The 26258-nt window shown below is 43.3% G+C and overlaps 1 protein-coding gene across 9 annotated transcripts in view; it reads left to right on the top strand.

Moving 5' to 3' along the window:
• The window catches only part of LOC120904230 (E3 ubiquitin-protein ligase SMURF2), a 46783-nt gene that overhangs the window by 1796 nt on the left and 18729 nt on the right, over nt 1–26258 (top strand). For all 9 annotated transcript variants that reach the window (XM_040314061.1, XM_040314058.1, XM_040314059.1 and 6 more), the window contains exons 2-3: nt 1968–2902; nt 5731–5769. In XM_040314061.1, coding sequence (XP_040169995.1) covers nt 2848–2902; nt 5731–5769 — 94 coding nt within the window. In that variant the 5' untranslated portion in view covers nt 1968–2847. The remainder of the gene's footprint in view (nt 1–1967; nt 2903–5730; nt 5770–26258) is intronic.

Genomic DNA, 26258 nt, shown 5'->3' with positions numbered 1-26258 from the left:
TGGGTGCAGTTTTACTATGCAAACCTGCAAGATGAGCAAATGCAATGGCAATTGTAAGCCGAACATTTGCGATTCTCTTAAATATTTCGATCAGTGGGTGTTATTGTTCAGTGACAGCTATTGTTAGACCGATTCCGACTGCGGCAAAATCTGAACTTATAGCTCCTCCCGGAGTTGGAGTCATTTGGAGTAGTCCTGAGACGTCCGAAGTCGTTCAGAGTCGCCTGAAGTCGCCCGGAGTTGTTCAGAGTCGGAGTCGCCCGGAGTAGTCCTGAGACGTCTGGAGTAGTCCGGAGTTGTCCGGACTTGCCCGGAGTCGTCCAGAGTCGATGGAAATCAATCGGGACTGGAGTCGCTCGGAGTCAACAGGAGGCTTCCGGTGCAGTGTGCTCTTGTGATGAGGCATTTCATTTCGTTGTGTTGTATTTTGTCTTTCGTTTTGTGCGTGCAACTCGTATACATACCTTTATTTCGATTCGAACCGATTTCGGACGATCCCGGACGACTCCGAAAGCTCCAAACGACTCCGGATGACTCCAGACGACTCCGAATGACACCGACTCACAACGACTCCTGCCAACTCCGGACGACTCTCACGACTCCGAAGGATTCCGAGCGACTCCGATAACTCCAAACAACTCTGAACGACTCCGGACGACTCCGGATGACTCCAGACGACTCCATACGACTCCGGATGACACCGACTCACAACAACTTCGGCCAACTCCGGACGACTCTCATGACTCCGGGCGACTCCGGACAACTCCGGACGACTCCGGACAACTCCGGACGACTCCGACTAACGCCGACTCCGACTTATGAGGACTCCGGGGGATTGCGGACGATTCCGAACGACTCCCGATAATGCTGGAAGGACCTACCTTCCGGAGTCGGTGCTGAAATTATCGGAATTGGATCGGAATTGACTCCGGATTTTTGACAACTTTACTCATCACTAAGTGTGGAGTATGCGAAGCCTATCCCCTTTGCATCCCCGCTCCCGATGGAAATTGGGATGATGCTTGCTCTGTCGTTCAAGCATCGTTTCCAGTCGTTGAAGTTTCAAGAGCACGTTTCGCAATTAAACTTCACGTTTGTGGCTCTAGTTTCTCAGAACTAGATCTATAAAAACCCTGTAAAGATTTAAAACAAAGCTTGAAAATATGCTCTTATTGCAAATATCTTTTTAACCAAATTTGGCCACAAACGCAAGTGGACGGATCAAAAACTACTGTTAATTAGAAACAACTTCAGCAATCGATAGTAGTTTGATAATTTCCTTTTCTGTCAAACATGATCAAACGAGAGCGAAGAGAACTGTAGCACCCAAAAACCAATTAAAAAGGTGTGAACCGTATTGAATGCTGCGTGGTGTTGTGGCCTACTCTCTGCCGTTGCTGCAAGCCCCGAAAGCAACAATTCGGTCCAGCCCGAAAGTTTGCTAATTGAAATCCAGGCGCAGGGCAGGAGCAGCGCGAAGAATAAAGGACTGCGGGAGGCGATAATTGAAACGAAATGGTAAATGGGGGGTAGCAGTAGGGGAATGTATCAATGAACGTGCGACAAAGTCGTCGCCATTTCCTTCATCCATTGATGATCATCAGCAGGCAGCAATGAATCGTCGCATCCTCTTCATGATTGGTTCGGCAAACAGCGGCAGAGAAGAATGTGTCTAGCATAGCGCCTCCCCCCCCCACAATTGCTTGGTGGTGGTAGGTAGTGTGTGTGTGTGGTGTAGTGAAGAGAGAGGCAGCTTGTTAAGCAGTTGGCCACAGGTTCTGCTGTTGTCGGGGGTAGACGGAGAAGGAGGGTGGCAGCATAACTCTTCCGTGTGTTGGTACAAGAGAGCGCTGGGAGTGTTTTTTTCGCGATTTCGCGATCGATGACGACCGGTCGATCGAAGCATCCTCATCCTCTTCATCTTCATCCTGCCCTCCAGTGTGTAATGATTATGTATTTTCTTTCAGCATATTACGCTGGGGCAGTGCATCGGCGTGCGTCGGAAGATAATAGATACACACACACATGCGAAACGCACAACACCGACCGGGAAATGATCGACCGTGCGATCACTAGCACGCTGTGAGAAAGAGTGAGAGAGCGAGTGAGTGCAATGTAGTGTGTGTTTGTGTGTGCAGCGTGTTGAAGCAACGAAAAGCAGAGGAAGAAGTAAAGAAAAACGAGAGAAAAAACGAGCAGGAAGAAGCAAAATAGTAATAATAGATGATTGTGTACAGCCGCTGCTCCTGCTAGGGCATTGTGGTGGGCGAATTAACGAAGGGAAGGGAAGCGATCCTATCACACCTTCCCCACCCGCCGCGGTGGACGGCCGCGATCGCCGGTCCGGTTTGTTTTTTGCAGCGAAAAACAGTGTTAACGATCGCTTCCTTTGTTGTTGTTGTTGGCGGTGTGCGTGTTTTTGCGCAAAAGAAAACAACAAAAAAGTCGTGTGTTGTGTGCGTGCGTGAGTAGTGTGTGAAAAGCCGCAGCCAGTGCCAGTGTATTGTTTGGTAAGCAAACGGGTGGTGTTGATCGTTTAACAGAAGAAAGCAAAGAAAAAACACGGTCCGCGGGCGGGGGGCGACACCCGGCGGCGGTCGTCACACTAATGTTTCGCCGCCGACGACGTCGTTGGGGCGAGATCGTGTCGTAGGATCGCGGAAAACCACGCGGCAACATAGTATCCTTCCTTTAAGTGTACGCGCGTGCGTGTGTGTGTGCGTGTTTGGTTGTTGCAAGTGAGCAGCAGCAGGGTGTGCAATCCTTCGCGCGATCACGATTGGAGCACTCGTGGCCAAACGGCGTCGGCGCGTACTACTGTCCGGCAAGGAGGAGAGCTGCGTTACGATGAACAAGCTGGAGTACTCGCGGCGCAATGGCACGCAAAAGATTCGAATTACCAGTAAGTATTTTAAATCCCTCCCGGGAAAGGATAAGCATGGGCTTGAGATGTTGGGGGGATTTTTTTAAAAGTGTGGCATAATACAGTTCCATTTTGCTGTCATCCGGTTTGAACTATTTTCATTGACCACAGACTTTCATTGATCGTGTTTTATGTCGAATATAAGAAACGTTCTTTGTGTGTGTGTCGGTACTGCACCACAATGTTACTGCATATAGCAGGTTTCTTCTTGCGTCCTAGGGCAGTGGGAGGCAATGAATCAGTCGAGAAGCAAAAATAATGCAACTTCTCCAGGATTAAACGCTAAAATATCGTTTCGTTACACAAAGTGATGGTACATTCAATAGCAAATTATTAAAAAAAGGACTTATTTAGGGTTTTTTTTTTATCAAGAACTTTGAACTAGTGGTGGGAACTCGATTCCGATTCCTTATTCAGAATCAATTCCGGATAGTCGATTCCGATGCTGGAATCGATTCCGATTTCGGAGCTGATTCCAGAGTCGATTCCGTAATTGAATCTGGAATCGAAACTGGAATCGCATTAGGTTCCGGAATCAGAATCGGCTGCGGAATCGGAATCGACTTGGGAATCGCAATTTGCTCCGGTAACGAAATCAGAATTGACTCCAGAATTGGAATTAGCTCCGGAATGAAATTCAGATCTTGAAATTAAATAAGAACTTTCAGTAGCGAAATCAGACCGAGAATCTCCATGAGAATGGATCGTTTACAAGTAAATTTGGGTTCTTTGTGGCTATTAATACGTAGCATCATTGAACCCAAAGGCCTAAATTCTAATGGAGATGCCGAAACCCATTCCGATTTCGAAGCCGATTATAATTTTGCAGCAAATTCCGGTTCCAGAGCTGATTTCGATTCCGGAATCAATTCCGGAACCAATTCTGAGCCCGAGACCGAAACCAAATTCCAGGCCGATTCCGGAATCGATTCCGGAGACTGATTTCGAATCTACTAACCGGAATTGATTCCAGACTGCTTAGTCTAACGACTGTTTACATGATTCTAGTCTCCAACTGTCAAACTCGATACCAACAAGCTAATTAGAATCGTGAAGGGCCCCAATAAGCCGAAGTTTCAGTCCATCAGTGGAACAATAAATATCATTCGGGTTGTATGAACTTGACAGTTACGGTCCGTCAGATATTGGATTTCAGCAATTGTGTTTGAACAAAGATGTATTTTAAAATATTTTTGATTTCTTTTTTTTATAAAAAATCGATTCAAACTATTTTTATCCTTCCTTAGCACACTATTTATGCTTCATTACTAATATTCAATCCTGATCGCGTCTGCAACAAATTGGCGTATGTTTACATATTTTTGGGGCTGAAATAATCTAGGCCAAGCTGCCTGTATAGATTACAGGTGGATTCTTTGGTCTGATTTTGACATCCACGATGGATGGAGATTTCTATGGATATTAACAGATAGTGAGTTATGGTTACTAAAGACGTTGTGTTAGTAGCTAAGTAATTTTGGACGCCCCAACTATAAAATAAAGAATAGCCAAAGTCACTGCACGGACCAACCTACTACAGGTCCTTGATGGACCTTGATCTAGGCTGAAAATCTGAGGTTAGTTTTGCGTGTGGCGTTGACATGATTACAGCCGCCATGTGTCAAACTCCATTTAAAACGGCTGGCTAATATCGTAAAAGCTTCCATTAACGGATTACGGTGCAGTTTTATTTAATTTTTTACTTTCGAATTGCATGACTAAAAGGTATTATCTTCTCAAAATGTATTTAAAATACCATTTGAAATACAGTTTCGTTTACATCAGCTTTCAATAGACGCAATAAATGTAATACATAATAAAATATTAATAAATAAAATTTATTTCTAGTATTCTATTGACTTTTTACAAAAAAATACGTCCTTTAACTGCAACGTTTTTAGCTAAGCATTTTTAAACACTTTCTAATTTTTCTTCTTTTGTCAATTATTGTAAGCTACTCCACGTAAACCGTGATGCAAAAGCTTAAAAAAAGGCTTGCCAACCACTGCCTGAGGACGGGTAGAACGACAAGATCACGTCCCTCGCCATCAAAACCGGCGGCAGCGATCGCTACATATAGACACACATACACTCACTAACGTACCCACACAGGCGGCCAGGCCGAGAGGACAGAAAAAAATGCCGTCGAACGCCTGTGTGTAATTACGACCGATTGGGGGTTGATGCCGGATGAAGGCGATCATGTTTCCAGGTATCTCTCCCTCTCTTGGGCCGGTCAGGTATCTTGCCGCTCGCGGAGGACGAGAGACACGGCTTAATGAAAGCAACAAGGAGAAGAAGAACAAAAAGCACAAGAACGTTGTGTATCAGCTCGTCCTTTTAACAGCAAACGCACACAGAGAACGCACATTGTGGGGGTAGTTGAATTGGGACAAGAATGAAGTAGAATGAAAGACGGAGAGGACGAGAGACAGAAGAATTTGTTTCCCCCTTTACCGTCTACGTGTCTGGCCCACAGGGCCGAGATGAACGGTATTTGAAGGGTGGAGGGCGGCGGTGAAGGAATTTTCAAAAATGCTTTTGCTGGTGCTGCTCTTTCCCCCCACTCCGTGTGAGAGTTTGCCGAAAATATTTCACATTTTGCAACAAAAAAAAGGTTTCTCATACTTTTTAATTCCGTTACGGGGTTGTTCGGGGTCACTTCAGGGAAGCTTCAGAATGCTTATATTTATTATAATTAAATAAAATATAAATTCTGAAAATGTATTTTAATAAATTGACAATTTTCTACCCAAAATGCGCAATATTTAATTTTCCTTCTTTTTCCCCTTTATTTTTACTTTCAGTTATGGGCGCCCGTAATCTGGCCCGGAAGGAGATGTTCCGTAAGTTGTGGTGCTTCCTAGCAGCATGTTGATTTCTTTCACATCCCTCCATCGTTTGATGTAGCGTAGTTGTTGATGTTGTTCCGACAAAAGCAGCGAAAAAAAGACAAGGAAAACATTTGCATTCTCTGCTGATCTTCAATCTTTAGTGCTTTGTTGTATATTTTAACGACGATAAGCGTGAAATTGTGTCATCCACTCCCTCCCCCGAGGAAGCGTCGCCAAACGTCGTCGCTTGGTTTCCAATGGCGACCGGAATGTTATCGGTGTGCGCGAAAACACACCGGTGTGCGCCATATTTCCGCTTTCATTTTCTTCCTACGAATCCCCACATTCCCTCCCCCCCTCCACAGCCTGTTCATTGTCACAATTCCGGTGACATTCCGGCACACCTCGGCACACAGAAGCGGAAAATAGCTTTTCTTCGATGGCACGCAGCGAACACCACCCCGGGAGACGCTTTTTCCTTCGCGGGAACCACACGATGGGTTTTTTCTTGTCTTTGTTAACCGATAAATAAAGGGAAAATTGTTCGAATAGATGAAGATAACTTCATCCTGTTGGAAGCGTTCTTCGTTATGACAATGGAAAGGTTTGCTCGCAAATGTGTCGAGCGAGAGAGAGTGAAAAACATTCTTTCCATAGGGGAGTTAGGGACAGAGGAGAGAGAGAGCACGTGTAAGGATTCCCGTGGTAGAACTTTCCTTTCCTGTTTTGAATGGTAAAGAAGAAAAAAAAGCGGCTCGAGATGAATTATTAAAACCGAACAGGGTGAAAAAGGTGCTTTTCATCGAACTTTATCGAACAATCTGTGCAACTGGCCGGTGTGTTGATGTGTGCAGCTTTAAGCGCAGCGAGATGCAAATTAGTTGTCACCACCGCGTTGCTTTCATCGCAGGTGTGTGTGTGTGTTGTTGATCATCAATCGAGAATAGGAGAGAGAGAGCGAGAAAAATGCGAACATACAAAACAAAAATCCCACTAAGAAAATCCATATTCATTACGTTTAATTTTCCCGTTAGCGTAACGGTTCGGTGAGCATAAAATGACCACCCCAAATGCAATTCCGAGTGCAAACTCTCCGCCCGAGATGCGATCGTTTTTTTTTTAACGCACACACCCCGGGGTGTGGCCTGTGTGTGTAGCACAGAGAAATGGAAAACGGATTTTCACGGCACCGCTTTTCGCGCGATTTGTGGAGCCAATTTGGTGTGCCCCGGCCTGCGTTCAATTTGTTGCAGAATTGTAAAATTTTCGCTAGTAGCAGCTAAATGCACCAGAGCGCACTTTATTTTTCCTTTTTGCACCTGCAGCAAATGTAATTTATTATTTATTCTGGGCTTTTTTCTATTTTTTTGTGGAGTCTCCGCAACACAAAGCCTGTGTGGGACTGTGGCGGTATGTATGTTCGGCTTTAACACTGACCCCGGACAATCACTGGGGGGAGGAAGACAAAAAAAACGCGAGGACCGGATCAAAAACGGTTTAAAAATGGCATGAAATGGGTGAAGCATGAAAAATCCGTATCATAAATTCGCACACTGTGTTGTGGTTTGGCCAAATTCCACCCCTCGGAAAGGCTTGCCAAAAAAAAACGTTATATTTTGGAGGGGCACATTCCCCCCCTGGTGCTTAAGTTGGGTCCCGAGAAGCGGATGAAATATTTTGCAGCACACAATTCGTTTGATGTGCATTCGTTTTTTTGGTTTTGCTGGTTGATGATCGTACAAATTATAAAACCTTAATCTACCATGCCGATTCATTTTTGTTGCGTATTGGGCATCCTTCGTTAAATATTCAGTGTCTCTAGTTCGCCTACCAATCCACCCACCACCAAATCATTGTTATGCGATGCTTTAAATGAGGCGCATTAACTGTTGCCGAACTGTTTTGCCTCTCTTGATCATTATTACTTCAGCGTGTTGTGTTGTGCTTTATTGTTATTATTATAGTCGTTACACCACCAAACTCATCGATCACCTTGTGCGATTGTTTTTATTGCACCCGGGGCCAATGGCAAAAAACACTTTAACAGCCACTAACACATGCTGCAGGCACCGAGCCACACGTTTTATGCTGCCCCCCCCCCCCTTTGGCAGGAGGAGGCTGTTTGGTATGTTTGCAATCGTGTTGCAACTCAAGGTCACGGGAGCTGTTTTGATGAATTAATTGGGGGGATCCGTGTGCACACCTCTAACTAAAAACACACACATCAAACAAACAAAAGTGAGCGGATGCAACATTCCACACGAGCTGTGTGTTTGTGTGTAAGGTGGCTAAGGAATATGGTGTACGTGTTATCGCTACACGATCTAGATTCATTTTCCGTTTCAAAGCCAACCAACCGTGTAACGGATCGTAAAGCCCTGGCGGTGGAGAAGAGTAGCGGGTTTGAGAGGTTGAGAGGCTTTTTATGGTTGCTACTTCTTGTAAAATTGGGTTAAAGTGTGTTGATGTTTTTTTTTGCGACGCAGCACAGCAAAGTGAACACAAGCTATACATGAACATACAGTCTTAAAGATTCCTCTAATTTGCTGTCTCTCAAGGGTTCGCCTCTGTAAGAAGACAACGTCTCTAAACTGCATATGCAATTCGACAAAATACTGATGGTCTAAGCTGAATTATTGAATGACAGTCCACAGAAACTCTCTCTTCAGAAAAGAACACAAGCGGAAGTAAGATTCAGTGTCAAACCCTAATCTGAACTTTGAACATAATGGAAACTACAAATAACTGGACTGCAAATTATAAAATACAGTGGAGCGCCGTTTATCCGGGCTTCTCGGGACTTGACCTCGACCGGATAAGCGAATAACACGGATAATGAGTCAAATGATTATTTTATTACCAATTCCTGATTAGGTTTTGGAAAATTTTCTTATTTTCTGATAAAAATAACCCAGTTTTCATTAGCTTCATGTTTTTCCAACGAGAATATTTGAAATTTGCCATGAATTATGGTGTTTTTGTTATGACAATGTGCTCTTATAACCGCTTTTTCGAATATCCTCCTCATAACGCAATGTCACCTTTGTATTGAGCTGTCATTTCTCAACAGCACGGATAAAGGGAAAGCCGGATAAAAGGTACCCGGATAAACGGCGCTCCACTGTAACTTCGTGGGAATTGCATATAAGGAAGAATTTGAGGGTTGTAGATTTAAGATTCAATCAACCACTGATCAGATCTTCACCATGCGGCAGATCTTGGAGAAGATGGCTGAATACAAAAACGACACATACCATCTCTTCATAGACTTCAAAGCCGCATACGATAACATAGCCAGGGTAAAACTGTACGACGCTATGAGCTCTTTTGGAATCCCGGCCAAACTGATAAGGCTAGTTAGAATGACTATAACCAACGTCACATGCCAGGTTAGGGTGGATGGAAAACTCTCAGGACCTTTTGCTACCACCAAGGGTCTGCGCCAGGGGGACGGGCTTGCCTGTCTCCTATTCAACTTGGCGCTAGAGAGAGCCATCCGTGACTCGAGGGTGGAGACTACGGGAACCATCTTCTATAAGTCAACCCAGATCCTGGCATACGCTGATGATATAGACATCATTGGTCTGCGGCTCTTCTATGTAGCGGAAGCCTACCAAGGGATCGAGCAGGCGGCAGAGAACCTCGGATTGCAGATAAACGAGGCAAAGACCAAACTGATGGTGGCAACATCAGCGGGCCCGCCAACAAATAATCAGAATCTACGTAGGCGTGACGTGCAGATAGGTGAACGCACTTTTGAAGTCGTCCCACAATTCACCTATCTGGGATCAAAGGTCAGCAACGACAATAGCATGGAAGCTGAGTTGCGCGCAAGGATGCTGGCTGCCAACCGGTCATTCTACAGCCTGAAAAAGCAGTTCACCTCAAAGAACCTGTCGCGACGGACGAAGCTGGGACTATATAGTACCTATATAGTACCAGTGCTCACATACGCCTCTGAGACATGGACACTGTCCAAATCTGACGAAACCCTCTTAGCCGCGTTCGAGAGGAAGATGCTCAGAAGGATACTTGGCCCCGTATGTGTGGAAGAACAATGGAGGAGCCGCTATAATGACGAGCTATACGAGATGTACGGCGACCTCACTGTCGTACAGCGTATAAAGCTCGCCAGGCTCCGGTGGGCTGGCCATGTTATACGCATGGAAACGGACGACCCAGCCCGTAAAGTCTTTTTAGGCCGTTCACAAGGACAGAGGAGGCGTGGTAGGCCCAAATTGAGGTGGCAAGATGGCGTGGAGGCGTCCGCCATTAAGGCCGGGATAACGGACTGGCAGACGAAGGCGCGAGACCGTGAGCGGTTTCGGACACTCCTGAGGCAGGCCAAGACCACAAAGCGGTTGTAGCGCCGGATAAGTAAGTAAGTAAGATTTAAGATATTTTGCAGATTAGAGAAGAACAAACTGTCTGAAGTTCATACTTCACTAGATGATTAGTTTAGTTTTTCTTGAGGATGACAATATCTCTGTCGAAGCAAACATACACATATTTCTCCCAGTGTCTTCTTGGTGTTGTTGGTTTGTCGATATCTTCAAGCGTTTCTTGATGCTTTATTCCTTTTGGAGCTCTTGCTCGCTTCCTGGGTTTGATTCTCTGATCTTTTTCTAAATGTAATCTACTATCTTTTGGTCATGTGGTGCATAAACTACAATCGAAAGATATAGACCTGGAAGATGGCTGGACGATGAAGCTTTAGTCGTTAGAAAACCGAACTTTGATGATATCTTTTCTCCCGTATGGTGATTCACGCGTTCCTATGTGTCTGAAGAAAGCTCTTTAATACTCTGTTTGGTTCGCGTTCTGTCCTAGAATGTTATATGTCTTTTAGCTAGCTAGTCTGGACACCATCAGTTAAAAAAGCACAGCCATGCAAAGATCAGAATGCATTTAGAAGAAATTTAAACGGAATGCGGTCTGCAGATTTCTTCATGGAAATAGTCCTCTTTCTGTTACACATCACATGGAAAACCACCATTATGAAGAATATGAGGATATTCAATTTGAGAATCGAACTAAGGATGCGCTTGTTGCATGTACCGCGCGTTGACACCTGTACCATTGGGCGGATCCATTCGATCGGCGTTAACTGTGCTATAAAAAGGCAACCAACTATTCACCTGACTCACTTTAAATGTAGCTTGTATTGTTCTTAATTCACGTATAATTGTTACAACCTTACGAAAAAGGCTAGTAAATATGAAATCATCTATTACGTATTTTGCTAATCGCTTCGCTTTGTTGCGAATGAAACAAGTCACATAGAAGAAGGTTGATGTAATCGATAGTATTATTCGCTATGGTTTCTGTGAGTGAGGGAGTCACCATTCGCCCATCTCATTGTAGTGCATTAAATTCGCACTCCGGTTTACCGCATGGGAATGAATCATCTTTCGCCTAACTTGCGATGATGAGCGCGTGTGCCGGTTTATCTTCCCCGTCGAAACCAACCTTTGCACCGCGGCGGGGATCGGTTGGGGCTGGGCTTTGATTTTACCAAATTTGTCTACTTTTTTGTTTGTCGGGCGAAGTCCGTCTGTTCGCGGTTATATATTGAGTTTCTGGTGCCTCATCGAGGGAGAAGGACGGTAAAGGGTTTCGCACCAACGAAATGAGCACACCAACACCGTCGAACCTCCTCCTTCGCCCACTGTCGAACGGGAGGGCGTGTAAGATCAATGACTTTGATCGCAAATTGTTCGAATTGCTCGAGCCCGAGAAGGGGGGATATGGTGTGTGTGTGTACCGCAAGAAGTGCATACGGTGCCGGCAAGCTCGGGTGAGGAAATGAACTTTCGCCCATGGCGCCAACCCCGACAGAGCGCCACGGTTACGTGCGATTCGGCTCCTTTTAGCTTGTTGTTGTGGTTTTTTTGGTTTGTTTGTTGAAATTGTTTTCCTCTGTAGTTGCTAATTTTAGTTCGCACATTTATATATATATACACATACGTCGGTGCGGTGCGGTGTGTGTGTGTGTTGTTATTCGTCATCTATGCGCGACCCGTTAGCACCACCGGTTGGCTTCTCTCGCATCGTAAATTACAACCAATGCACAAAACCACACCGTGCAAAGACAAGGTTGTTATTATGGTTCTTGCCAAACTGGCCTGCTGGTCCACCCCTCCCGCGACTCGGCGCCAAAGCAGAAGATTGAAGCCGATGGAAAGCGATCCCACCGGCGTGTTATCCACATGGTGTCGGCGGTTTTTTGGGTGTTGTTGGACACGCTTGTATCATTTTATTTTATTTTTATTGCTTTATCTGTTTTGTTGCGCCTGTCTGTCGTTATCAGTAGCTGCTGCTGTCATGATTGATTTTTTCTTCACTTTTATTTTACACAGAGTGTTTCTTATCACACATGCAGACCCAAAGCATATAGGCCGGCCACCACTACCAACCCATCATCAACTGATAAGTACGCAACTTTGCGTAACCATTTCTTTGACCCAAAGCGCGTGTCACTAAGGTGTCATTAGGTTCGCTTGTCGATGGCTGTTGTTAGGTGGGGCAGAGGGCATTCGATGCATCATTCGATGCATCATAATGCGGTGGAGGGTGAATCATTGATGGGGTAAACATGATATTGTGGCCCTTCACGATTCTAGTCAGTTTTTTGTATGGAGTTTGACAGTTGGAGGCTGAAATCATGTCAGTATTTACTTCATACAAATCCACTCAAAAAACTAGCCTGCAATTTTCAGTCTAGATTATTCTAGCCTCAAAGCTAGAATTAGATTCGAGTACCTGCTCGAAAAAACTGGCAAAACAAGGTGGTGTTTACATTTATTCCAAGGTGCATTCAAGAGATAAGGTGATGGAATCCAGAATCAAAGTATATGTAGTCCAGGTGGTCTCATAGCATGTTTTTTGTAACCAAATGTGAATACCACTTTTTGACCGGATGGGTGAAAACTTTTATTCAAACAAGCTTTCTAGAGGCTTGACGAATACAAAAATTAATCTTAAAATCTTCATTCAGAAACAGAAGCGATAAAAATCTGCCTTCTAAATCTATAAACCTTGAGATAAGCCCACCTGTATATTATACCGACTTAGATAGCTGCTCGAAAACTGCTATACAATGCAAACAGCTGACAGGCTGAAATTTCAGCCTACAAACTTAAAACGGAAAGGGCCCCATTGTTAGTTCAACAAAATAAACATTTAGTTTAGGATTTTTTGTTTATCTTCAAAAGAAGTCCCACAAAAAAACCAAATTTTCTTGAAGTCTAACCACCCTTGTTCGAACAATAAGCTCGTTTAGCTAATATGAATCATTTTTGCATCTTCAAAGCCTGCCTCCCGCTTCCAAGACCTCGCTTTGCAAAGAACGCAATTTTCCAAATGAAGAATCCATTATCCCGAGGCGCATCATTGGTGTGGTGTCTTCTTCACACCTTTTCCCGTACCCTCATCACTTGCTGATTGTGCATTCGTATTTGATCCAAACGTGTTTTGTGTATGTTGGGACCACAGAACAACACACACACACACATACACACAGGGACTGGGATTTTGTTTGCTCCTCTCGCACATGATGCTGTTCGCTTGGGTCCGCGTTTGTGCACGCCCCAGAGCATCCCAATGCCGATCTGTCCAATTAATTAGAGTTATGGCATTCCATTCGCTTGCCATAAATTCTCATTGCTCTGGTATACGCCAACGGGGACGCGCAGGAAGAGCTTTGTGTGGTGGGAGAAGGGATAAAAGGGGTAAGCAAAAAAGGGTGAGTGTGTGAGCGCGCGCGCGCGCATCTAGTCTGAGGAGGATCCCGCGTATATGCACCCGAGCCGTCGCCGCTGCCGCCACACAAGGTCGACCTCTGAGGGAAGATTCTGTGTGATTGTTTGTATCGTTTTGGCTGCCATGGTTGGCCTGGCTGCGCTCCGTGCACATTTAACGTTTTGCTTCACACTTTTCGACGCCTCGGCTGGTACAATCAGCGTGAAACCGCAACGGGAAGAAAATTGCTAAATTAATCTATCCAGCAGTTTGCCGCTGCTGCTCCAAATTCAAATCCCAGTGGGGCCCCCAGTGTATACGGTCTGCCGTCGCCGTATCCAACGTTTCCGGAGGGAAGTGGTGCTGCTGACTCATGCTTGACCCGTTTCCTGTTTCACGAATTACGGTACGAATTTTACGTATCGTGCGTAACGCTGGCTGCCGTCGTCCTCCCCTTCCGGTCAGATGCATCTATGTGCATGACTTTATACATCGCAAAAAAGGTTGTTATTTACAAAAAAAAGGAAAAATGGGGAATAAAATAAATTGCCAATAAAAAAAGGCCGAATGGGGGCCGAAGCTTTGAATGTGTCTCCTCGTTCGTTAGTGTGGGAGGGGGAAGCACAAGAAGGAGCCGTCTAGACATTAGAGAGAGCGCTCTATTGCATTACCCCGGGGTGGCGGGCTGCTACGCTTCTGTCGATGCGGGCGATGAGCAAAGAAAGCGAAAGGCTGGACAACAGCGGGCGGGGAGGAGTAGCTCACACGCAAAACCCAATCATCGTTTTGGATCCCTTCCCCGGCCATCAACGGCAACCAACTGCAGACGAACTAAATTGCCAATGTCCTGGGACTCTGTGTGGTATGACGCCTTTTATGTGTGTGTGTGTGTGACGGGGGAATAAGGCTGGCCATAAAAATAAGGACATATCAAGATCGCAAAGCTGGTGGAAGGGAAATGATGTTTGATTCGTTTTAAAATAAGTCACATACGTTTAAAATAAGGGGCACCACGACGACACGAGGAGAGCGGCAGAAGCGTGTGCATTCTCGAGTGCGCTCGTTGGATAAGATAAACGAAAAGACCTTGACTTGAAGGACGCGCTTTGTTTGAAGTTGGAAGTGGAGCTGAAGTCGATAACATTCTCCTACCGTGTCGTGTGGTGTGATGTGTGCGTTGTCATGCTTTTCTAATATCGTATCGTTCTTGCTGGTGTGCCGTTTTTTTTCTAGATGCAGGGCTTGCCTGACACACTTTGCGATGTGAACTGGGCGTACCTTTGTTGTTGACGGATGGTATTTAGACTAATTCCGAGTGTTTGTACTGTGCCCAAAATATATTTTCAACCACGAAATCATTTTTTTATGTCGTTGTGATTCATCTAAAAATGAATTGTTATGTTTATAAAATTTGCAATGATTGAAATTTTACAGATAAATTGATTGGTTCAATTTTATTTGGTTTTGGTTTGACTCTCGTCCCAAACGGAATGTGTTGATACAGTGAGGTGCGTAGCTTTAGGATCGTTTGTTATTAGGAAGCGTAAAAATCTGTGTTTTTCAGAATTTATTTCAAACTCATATTACAGGGTTTTCCAAGTCTGTTTCGAATGTAAACGTTGTTATTCACCGCATGCAAAATGTTGTTCCACATCGATCAGACATTTCATTTCCATCACAATAATTTTTAATTTCTACAGCATGATTTTCAACACAACTCAAGCTGGATTGAGCTGGAAAATCATGTGTTGAAACTGACATTTCATTTTGAAACAAATAAACCATTTGACAGCTGTTGAAAAACATCTTCGATGCGATGAATAATAATGTTTACATTTGAAACTGACTTGGAAAACTCTGTATAATCTTACATCTTTTCACCAAAATGGATATTTGTGATTTCAAAACAAAGCTTAATGATCCTACATAAGTGTTATGCACTGTAAAAACCCTCTCGGGACGTGTCCAAAATCACATATTGACACATTTTATTTAGTTACAATGCATCTCCCTAAAACATCAAATTATCGCCCGCTTATATCGCAAAAGCGTTACCCAGCAAACCCTGCAATTTAGTGTAAAATCAAATTTTCGATCATAGATATATGAAATTAGCTCGACCTCTCAGCAACATGGCACTGTCTGCTACTCAAATGCTAACTTCAAAGACACTCGTTATGGATATGGCACATGTGTGTGGAAAAAAAAAACCTTGTGCAAATTGTCTGAAGCTAGCGATAACAAAATTAAAAAAAAAATGAATCCATTGCGACAAGAGCGCAACTCCTCAAGTGTACTTCAACCATTGTTCAATGTGCATCGTGGCTTCTCTCTATTTGCCTTTGCCCTTGCCCTTTGAAGATGGGTTTGCATCTGTGTCATTTTGTGCAGATGGGGATGGAGCGACATTGGAGAATTTATTTAGCTAAGGAATTAGACAATCTACATAGCCATATGATTTTGAGACATCAAAGTAAGTGGCTCAAGTCAAGAAGGAAGGCGACTAGCATTTAATGGGTAACATTTTAAATATTTTTTAAAAATATTAAGACTAATTTAAGCTTAATTAAAGCATTGTTGCCTATTGTTACTGTAAAAAAAAGAGCAAAATTCGTGCACCATATCCCCCTCATCCCGTGTGTTTGGTTCGGAGAGATGAGTAAGCCCCCAGAAAAAGAGCATCGGATGTTCGCCTCTGCGTGTGTGGTTTTTTTGTACCGTTCTCTCCTCCCTTTTGTTATTCTTGTCATCATCTTGGCTTGTGCTTGTGCCCGCTCGTCGCGCGTTAGAAAGTGATCTTTCCGTTGGCGCTGGGGATGAAGATGCTGTATACACATAGACACACATACACACAGTCGGTGGTAGCGGCGACGAAAAGACGCGCCCTGAGTTCACCCGTGAATGTACCCGATGAGCGGACGCCACTGTCTACTGACTAGTACTGTAACTAGCAGTGGGCAGCTTGCTCTGGTGGCGGCAGTAGCAGTAGCAGCGGCCTTTACCGAGGGAAGCGGGAAGGGTTGAAAAATAAATTTTGCTAAGCGCCAGTGAAGCGCCACTGCCTGTCGTCGTCGGGGAGTGATTTTTTTTTGTCGCCGCGCCGTCGTCGTCGTCGTGCCTGCGAAATGGTTCCTCGGCAGATTGTCCCCTCCGCGCACCACGGACCCAAATATATTCGAAACCCATCGCCAACAGAGAACGCCAGCGCGCGTTGTCATCGTCGCCATGGCTCCTCTTCTGAGTGATGCCGTCCCCAACAGGCATGTCGCCAACTGGGGAGGAGCGTGTGCGCCCGCGAGAGGGCATGGTTCTCTTGCGGCGGGGGGTGTGTGTGTGTGGTATGTTTTCTTGCCCACTCCGGTGGTTCGCGCTTAATTCGGTGGGGGAATAGTGGTAATAGTAGCCGACTGGCGCATTTTCCACCCCCGAGCGCCGGAAAGAAGCTTCTTGTGTGTTGTGTGCGCCCCACCCTGGCGCTAAAGGATGGTGTTGTTTTTGTTGTTGTTGCTGGTGTTTTGGTTTTCCTCGTGCTGCGAGGATAGATACCGAGTTTTCCGTGTTGGTAGAAAATTGGCGATCGCGACCTATTGGTAGAGGGATGTAGAATGGAGGAAACCTATTTTACGTTCCCGCCAAGTGGAGAGGGCCAAGTGAAACTGAGACGCAATTGGATCTTTCCTGGCGTGGTTTGGTGGAAGGCAGAAGGAAGGTGCGGAGGAGGGCACAGATGCAATAAACGAGCGAATATAATATCACCATTGGCGTGCGGCGGAGGTGGTGGTTTTTTTTCTTATTTTGATGCTGATGCCTCCTTCTCGGGGCGTTTGTGATGAGGTAATAATATCTTAACGGTTCGTCACGTTGTGCAAAAAGATCGGTTTATGGGTGGTGTGAGGTCGCATGGCGTATCGCTTTCTTTTGATTCCCCGGTTAGGAAGGCGACCGAATAGAGGCCGGCCAACATCACCATCCGTTTCGTGAACGCGTTGTAGTAGTACACACGCAAACGGAAACTGATGAAGGGTGCCATCGGGTGGGGTTTTTACAATGATTTGAAATGTGATTCCCCCTTTCTCCCTTTTGACACGGGCGTTTTGTTTATTTGGGACGCGCATGGAAGTTTAATTGCAGACGCGCCACGGTTTTATCGCTTTATGTAATATTTTTCTTTTAAGATCAAAAAGCATAATGGGCACTGAGGGGAGGAAGATTTTAATGTGGGTAATTTCAATCAGTTTATGAGCTTTTTATTCTAACTGTTACCTTTGGTTTTGAAAATCACAAAAGAAAGTCAATCAAAAACCATGAAAACCAAAGCGGATCGGATCACTTTTATTGGGGTTTAAGCATGTGTTGCCAGGAGCGACACTGGTGGGGGAGATGTCAACGCAAGGATCCTTGACAAGCGCGTACTGCGTTCAAGACTCGACTTCGACCGATCATCGATACACGATTAAGGGTTTTTTCAAGTAGCTAAGAACATTTCTTCCAGTCTAGTCCTTAACTAACAAAACGATCATTTGTAGAAAATAATATTTGGCACTATTTTACCCGCATATGATCAAAACCATGATCAAACAAGAGCTCTCTCTCTCTCCTACACTTTTTCCTACCAGTGTTCCTACTATCTCAACGCAAGATCTTGCACACGTTTACCTGTTCGTAAATTTGCATGTTTTTCTTTCACACGCTGCTCGCAACCAAACGCCCCTAGCCAATCTGTGTGTGTTTGTGTGTGTGTTTGTGCTTGCGTGGAATTCAAAGCTGGTGTGTGTTTACCTTCCACTGCACCGGCTCTCGCTCTCCGGCACAACACTCACTGGTGTGTGCTCTGGTGTCGGTTTCGCGTTCGTTTATTTAATTTCCTTCGCACTATAGCAATCACTTTCCGGCTGCGAATGGAACTCCCGCCAGCTCTAGCGAGGTGATGGTGTTTCACCCCAACCCTCCCACCATTCCACCAGCCCAAATTATGATGATGGTGATGCGGTGCCACCACCCTTCCGCACACACTATTTCTCGCTTAAACCCGTTTATGTGTGGAGTCGTTGGTGATGGTTGTCCTGCGTTGTTTTTTTTGGCGAGCAATTTTTTGTTGTTGTTTCGGCTTCTTCTACACCTACTACAACTACTACTAAGCGAGCATCATTTAGTGTGTGGGGCGGAGGGAGTAGTGATCGTATTTTGTTACTCGTCTCACCAGAGACCTAGGTGTGCGCAAAAGCGGTCTGCTAGTTTGGGGAGAATACCATTATTTAGACCTTTCTACGTGCGTGCGCTTGACCGCACAAGGCAACACTAACCGCACAGTGCGTGTGCAAACCTTTGCCCGAAAAAATAAAACACAGTACAGTACATCCGTTAAACGGTCTCGGTTGTTGTCCGTGGAAGCAGCACAAGCAAGCTATCTAAATTCCGCCTTTTTCTACCGTTTTTTGTCCCCCCTTTGGTTCGTTGTTTCATGAGGCATGGTGCACTATGGTGCACAAACAATACACTTAAACACGTTGCAAAAAACAAACTGTGCATTGTTGAATTTAAAACACGACGAAAAAGTGAGAACCGTTACACCATTTTCAAACTAACCGCTGTAAAAAAATCCACTGTTTAAATGCATAACATTTGCATTACAACAGTGTGTGTGTTGTGCTTTTTAGTAGATCCTTTTTTTGGAGGTTTTTTAAAGAAAATTTTTTACAAGTGAAAATGCATTGCTGGAACGCGAGAGAAGAAAAAAAAACAATCGAAATCCAGGTGGTTCTCTTTTTATTACTCATTTGCCTAAAGCTTTAATGCAATGAATATATAAAAATATATCTTAATCTCTTCCGTTTGGTGGCGTTAAGCAGTTGATCTTCTTAATGACTTGAGCGCAGAAAGCTTTGTTGTGAATTCTGCATGAGTGTTATAAAAAAACGAAAAAAGAAACCCCAGTTTTGCTCTTCAACTATAATAGGGGAAAACGGAGCACGAAGTCATTTAAAACAAAAAAGCCCATATAAATTTAAAAAAATATTGGGGAAATATTACTTAATTTTAATCCCTAAAGTTGGATTGGACAATCCACTCTCCTCTGTAGCAAACATGCACTACAAAACATTTTGTAAATATTTATTTTTTTCACAAAGTGTCATCTAGCTCCCTTTTTCTTTACACGCCTTTCGTCGCCTGTTTGATCGCTCGCGATCTTTGCGAGATAAACGGCGAAGGAAACAGAAAATAAAAAGCAACCAAATAAACCGGCCTCTCAAGCATAGAAGAAAGAATTTAAGCCAGTTTGGTCTAGCCCCGAGAAGAGTTAGAGCGACGTAACTTAACGATCGAAAAACAAATCCACTTCTCACTCGCTAGTGGTGCTGGTGCTGCTGCTGCTGCTGCCGTGTGTGTGTTGATGTGGTGAAGAGATTTGCGAGATTAAACCATTTTCCTGCTGTCCCTCTGGCGTGGCCCCTGTCTGCCCTTGTGTTTCAGTTAATCCTCCTTCCTCCTTTTCTCACAATTTACGGCTTCCCCAATCAGCAGCAGCAGCAGCAACGCCGCGCCACAGCGCCGCCGATCGTTTGATTTGCGAATGAAGATCGTTCATGCGTCTGCTGCTGCTGCTCTGGTCTCAGAAACCACTTCCCCTGGCATGATCAGATCGACTGTCCCGCGATACTTATAAATCACCGAGCGAAAGAAAGGAAGGGAAGAAGACAGGTGTGTGCGTGTGTGTGTGATTGTGTGTAGAAGAAAATCCTCCCCGAAAGGGTGGGAACGGAATGAGTGGAAAAAGGAATAAAGCAACAACAACAACAAGCGTTCGATTATGCGCGAAACATTTAAAACATGATTCAGCTTATGATGAGGAGGTAACCGTGGAGAAGTTGGTGAGAGAGAGAGAGAGAGACCACGCACATATGATATGATCCATTGAACCTCGGCTTCTCCCTTTCCCCACAGGTTTCGGTGGGTTTTATATTTGGCCCGATTTAACGTCGGTTCCGTTTACTTTATGATGGTGATGCATTGGCCTGTTGTTGCCGCTGGTTTGCTTTTTTGGCACGCCGAAGATGATTCATCGCGCGAATGCGCGGGAATGTGCATGATGTTTTGGGGGCACAAAGAGAGCGTGCACAATCTGAACGTGTGTATCGTTCGAGGTGAGCTGTGTTTTACGATACATTTTGCGTTTACAGGGTTTTCCAGGGGTTCTCATAGTTGTCGGACACTTCCTGGACTCTTTCCTATTGGAAGTGAACTTCATATGATGGAAATTGGAGTTTATGGCACCGTTTTTGGACAGGCTTCTTGGATTCCTATTGGATTTGTCCAACAAGGATGCTATAGCGTCCAATTCCTATTACATTAAGTTCATTTCATGTAAGAAAGAGTCAAATAAGTGTCCCACAGCTTTGAAAACTCCTGGAAAACCCTGTAATGTGGAAAGTGTAGGACAACTCAAAATTGATGTACATTTGTGTGATAAAATAGCATTTTGCTTAGATGCATTGACATTCGTTTGCCCTTCTTTTGCTCTTCTCCAAGTCACACAGTACAAACGTACAGTCTCTTGGTCGTTGGCATAGAATTCAAAAGCAAATTGCATCGTCCTTGAGCAGCGAATGATGATGATGACGTTTTTGTTCCATTTTCCAAGTGAGAAGACGTGCACAGACGTGCATTCTCGATGATAGTGGTCCTTGAAGAAGGCATCCACCGGCGGGCCACAACGCCGATGATGGACTGGGCATCGAAAGCACCGAAAAAGAAGGGGCGTGTTGAATGTGCTGAAAAGATGAGACGAATATAGACACAAAAAAAAAACACAGAAATCAAATCGATCCACAAGGGACCACACAGAGAGCGCAACGCTACGAGATTGTCCCGGGTCCAGGGTCGAAACCGCGTCTAAAGCAGAAGAGCATCAAAAAGGCAACGTAAATGCACAAAACAAAAAACACACACGCCTCTACACAAATCGCAATAATGTCTTAACTTGCCGCTCGGAGAGCACTCTTCGGCGGAAAACGCGCGCGCGTAATCTGTACACGCTTGGGCCATTTTTTTAATGTTTTTATTTGTTTTATGCGTTCCTCTTTACATCTTACTTAAGAAGGTGTAGAAGGCGTCCGAGAGGGATGTGCATCGCATCTTGTATTGGGAGGCGACTAAAAAACAAAGGAGATCAGTGCAGGTCAATGATTACACACACACACACACACAAGAGGGAGTCATGCAGCAGCAATTAGCAATTTGATTCATTTGATTTGGTGCGGGTTTTTTTCTTATTTTCTGTACTTTTTTTTTGAGTTCAAGGAGTGTTTTGGGTGTGGCTCGCGATGGGTTTGTCATTATCGGTCGGATTGTTTGTTTTTGAAATTTCACAAACCACAATGACTGAGGCTTAAATAAAAGGTACAGTTTTGATTTTCCATGCTTATCGTCAAATTTGTGGACATTATGCGTAATATTTTTGAAAATAATTATTCATGAAGGCAATGTCTTCGCTTAAATCACATTAAGATTTTGGAGAAGAAAAATTCCATTTTAAATCCACTAAAAACCCGTCGATTTGAACACACCCAGCTGTAAGAGAGTGCTGTAAGCATCATCATCATTATGTGCTGTCACCCTTCAGCCATTGAAATGCAGCCCTTAAAGTTCTGAACTTGAGCTCTTTTTGAGGCGCTCGCCACAATAAAACCTCCCCAAAATGCGCCCTCATTACTCGTGGCACTGGCTCTGGTGGCTTATTTAACTTCGAGTGGTGGTTGGTCTCTTCGTCATCGTTGCAGACACACATAGACGGTGGTGTGCTGCAGGCAGCGACTGGTCGAATTGGCGCGACACTAGCGCCATGTGTCTCGGTCCATTTTTGCGTTCCACCCGTCGTCGTCCGTCGGGCTCCGAGGGGGTTTTTTTTTGGGACGGATGTCGGCGCCGGTATTTAAGCGTTATTATCTTCTTCTTCTTCCTTTTTGTTTTGCTCTTCCTTCTGGTCATTTTGGGAAGCCCTCTCTGTTTCTGACCGTGCGTTGTGTACGGAGCAAAATCCACACACAGAGAGACACAAAAAATGGCTGTGATCGTACGTAACATTATTGGCAGGCTAATTCTAACGTGGCTTTAGCGAAGGAAACAGAGCCCCCGACCGGAGGTAAAGTTGAAAGTAGTGTTCGGCCCGGGAAGGCTGTTTTAATGTGGCAAATGATATTGTGTTTTGCGTAAGCGTGTTGCTGCAAAATTTGTGCAATTAAAATGATATAACGTGTAGATAACAAGGGAAAGGGAAATGATGCGATTATTATTAGCAATTTTCAATTTGACAGATAGTCACACTTTTTTTTGGCAGTTATTGGTTGTGCAATCGATGGGAGAAAGTTATGTTTTATTGTTAGTGAGCGTCTATTTTTTTGGTTTAACATCCTTTCGACTTCGAAACAAGAATATAAATTAAACGTAAAATCTTTAAAAAATATGAAGATTAGGGTAAATGTACCAATAGTGGTGCAAATTGTAGTGGTACAGATGTGTTTTAATGGATTTAAAGTGTCAGGAAGGACAATTTCTGATTATTTTAACACATAACAGTTGGGATATGTTTTACCTTTGCAATCACAACCATTTTTACCATAAAACACATCAAATTAAAAAAATACATATTTTTGGGACTGATTCGTTGTACCTATAATGGTGGCATGGTTCCTATAGTCGTCGTATTGTATTCCTATAGTGGTGGTAAACAAAGATACCTCAAAAACAGTGTATAATATCAATGGAACTTAGTTTTGAAGCTATTTTTGTATGAATAGCAAGGATTACTGTCATAATTTCGATTTCTTACATAATTTGATCGAAAAAAATGTATGAATTTGGTTGATGACAATATTGACTAAAGTACTGTATAACACCTGTCGTCAACCCACACCCGGAAGCAGTGTTGCGAACGGTGACGTTCATCGACATAAAATTGTAAACATTCATTCGATTTGAAGCTTCCCATTCCCATCTCTCTCTGTTATTTGACATTCCCATAAAAAAATTTCATTTGACATGAAGACATTTTCAAGATACATTCATTTGACATTCGCCAACCTGTATGAATCGTGAACTGTGTCGTATTGCAAACGGCCGTATTCATGTCAAACTACAACAGAGCGTGCGGTGCAGGCTATCGTTTCACTAGTTTTTGCTATTTCACTAGAATCCCCATATTCAGCGACGATATACTTCATAATCCTCCGATCGTATCAATTTGTGTTGTTCAAAAAATGTCAAATGACATTCAGACTACATTGTTTACATTACATGTCATTGGATCAGCCCTGACGGTAGCGACACGAATGAATTTCGTTTAATGACAGTCGTGTCGTGGAAGCATTGAATGTCATCAGCCAAAAATTATTTTGACCGGCTGTTTACGGTGACTGTCATGAAAAATGTCAACAGTTAACAACACTGCCCGGAAGAGAAAGCTTGATTTGTGGTCGATTTTTCACTCGGCCAGATTAGCGAATTTTGGCCTTTGTTTGGTAAATTATTTACAGCAAACTCATATATGTTGCTTATTTTAATGAAAACAGTACGACATGTCAAAAATATCGTTGAAAAAATCTAATGTCATATTTTTATTGATTTTATAACTAAGACCACTATAGGAACATGCCTATTTTGCGTACCTATAATGGCACTATCGTAAAAAAACACTTAAAAATGCATACAGGGTTTTCCATTCCAATTAACAATTGTCCACAGTCTACTAGCAATCCTCGATTTGAAAAACACAATTGTCTACCACTTACAAACAAGTCAAGCCGTTTTTGGTACACTGTCCATTTCAATTTCACAATTGTCGTCTTCGAAAACACACGACAGATGCGGCACGGTTTTGGCTGGAACGTGTATCACTTGTCTGTAAGAATTGAACCATGTTGTAAACAGGTCTTGATTGAATATCAGAATATGGGAAAGCTAGGCAATTTGGACATGTTAAGCAGTTTTATCATTTGGTTTTAGTTATTCTTGGATCGTTCCAGTTTTTAGGTTTTTTTGGGACGTTATAATTTTTTTTTCATTGGCTACCAGTAAAAGCACCGATAAATGTCAAAATTCCTGCATTGTATTGAAAGATTAAAGTATACATAAAATGCCTAACATGTCCATGTTGCCCAGCTGTCCCAACTACAAGTGATACACGTTCCAGCCAAAACCAAAACAAACCGTGCCGCATCTGACGTGTGTTTTCGAAGACGACAATTGTGAAATTGAAATGGACAGTGTACCAAAAACGACTTGACTTGTTTGTAAGTGGTAGACAATTGTGTTTTTCAAATCGAGGATTGCTAGTAGACTGTGGACAGTTGTTAATTGGAATGGAAAACCCTGTAAATATGGTCAAAAGGCACATAATTTTAGTAAAACAATAACATTACATAACAGTTATGTTGACAAACTAGTAATTGCGTGGTTATTGTGGTCTTTTAGAACGTTAACAGAAATATGAGTTTCGTTATGAAATCCTAAGGATTTTGGAAAGATGTTGGCACATTTCACAAAATAATGGATTTTTAAGTCACCAAGTAACGGAATGGCCCCATTTAACTCTTAAACCCTTTGTTAAAGGTCTGAGAAAATTTCACACTAACATTAATAACTTAATTACTTTTAATATATTGTATAAAACGCATTTTAGTGCAATACCACCACTATAGGCACGTTTACCCTAATTATTTTGATATAACCTTTATCTCATAGGGGAAGGTAGGTAAAGACGGACACTGCGGGTAAGATGGACACTTCTCAAAAATGCATGTTAAAGGTAATTTTCGAGTAATTCAACAATGTAGAATCCAAACTGAAGGTAAAACAACACATTTGAGAACATTTTTGGCATAACATATATAAAATTGGTTAAATCCACGAACAAAACAAATTTTAAATCATGTGCACCCTTTTAGATCTAATTTGAATACTGCCGATCTTAAGCTCTACAACTTGTATTGTTTATATTTCCGGAAGTTTTATTTCATGAATGGGTTGTCGTGATCATTAATGAAAAAACTGGCGAAAGAACGAGGATAAAAGCAATACAAAATATTGTTTTCTGGTGTTTGAACATTCTGACACCAAAGCGGGAAAGACGGACACCTTGTTGTAGGGAAAGATGGACACCGGATTTATTGATTTTTTTACTTCTTATATCAATTGGTGATGAATATATTTCTTCAAATACCTTAAATAAGGGTATTCCGATGCTATAAATCAATCAGTAACTAGAGAAAGTATTGAAATAAGCGAGAAATTAATCACCGGTCAAAATAGTAGCCATTCGTTATGCTATTACTCGCTCGACGCTGATGAGGCGCTTCACGAAATCCAATATCTTCTCAAGACTTGGACAACTTTAAGCAATAAAAAGATGAGGCATTTATACGACATTGTTCAGGAATAGATGAGAAATTCTATGGGATTACAAAAATCAAATGTTGAATTTTACCATGGTGGAAAATGGATTAAACTATTAACAAGTCCCTCATAAATACTGGGGTCGTGGACTTTTTGCGGAGTAATTTCCGAAAAGGAAGTTCTAGACTGTTGTTCTGTAAGCTGGAGCAACGTTAGCTGCGCGATATGTCAATAATGCTTTAGATGCTGCATTCTACGATATATTACAAGCGCCGTTTACAATTCCTAAATTCATGGCTGAATGAATCGCCGTTGCAATAGACCAAGAATTGGTTTATAAACGTACCAGGACGTGGAAAGCGATAAAATTTGTT

The sequence above is a fragment of the Anopheles arabiensis genome, chromosome 3 (assembly GCF_016920715.1).
Source record: "Anopheles arabiensis isolate DONGOLA chromosome 3, AaraD3, whole genome shotgun sequence".
In the NCBI taxonomy this organism is placed as follows: Eukaryota; Metazoa; Arthropoda; class Insecta; order Diptera; family Culicidae; genus Anopheles; species Anopheles arabiensis.
Note: the sequence above shows the minus strand (reverse complement) of the source record. Positions and strands in the feature narration are given on the sequence as shown.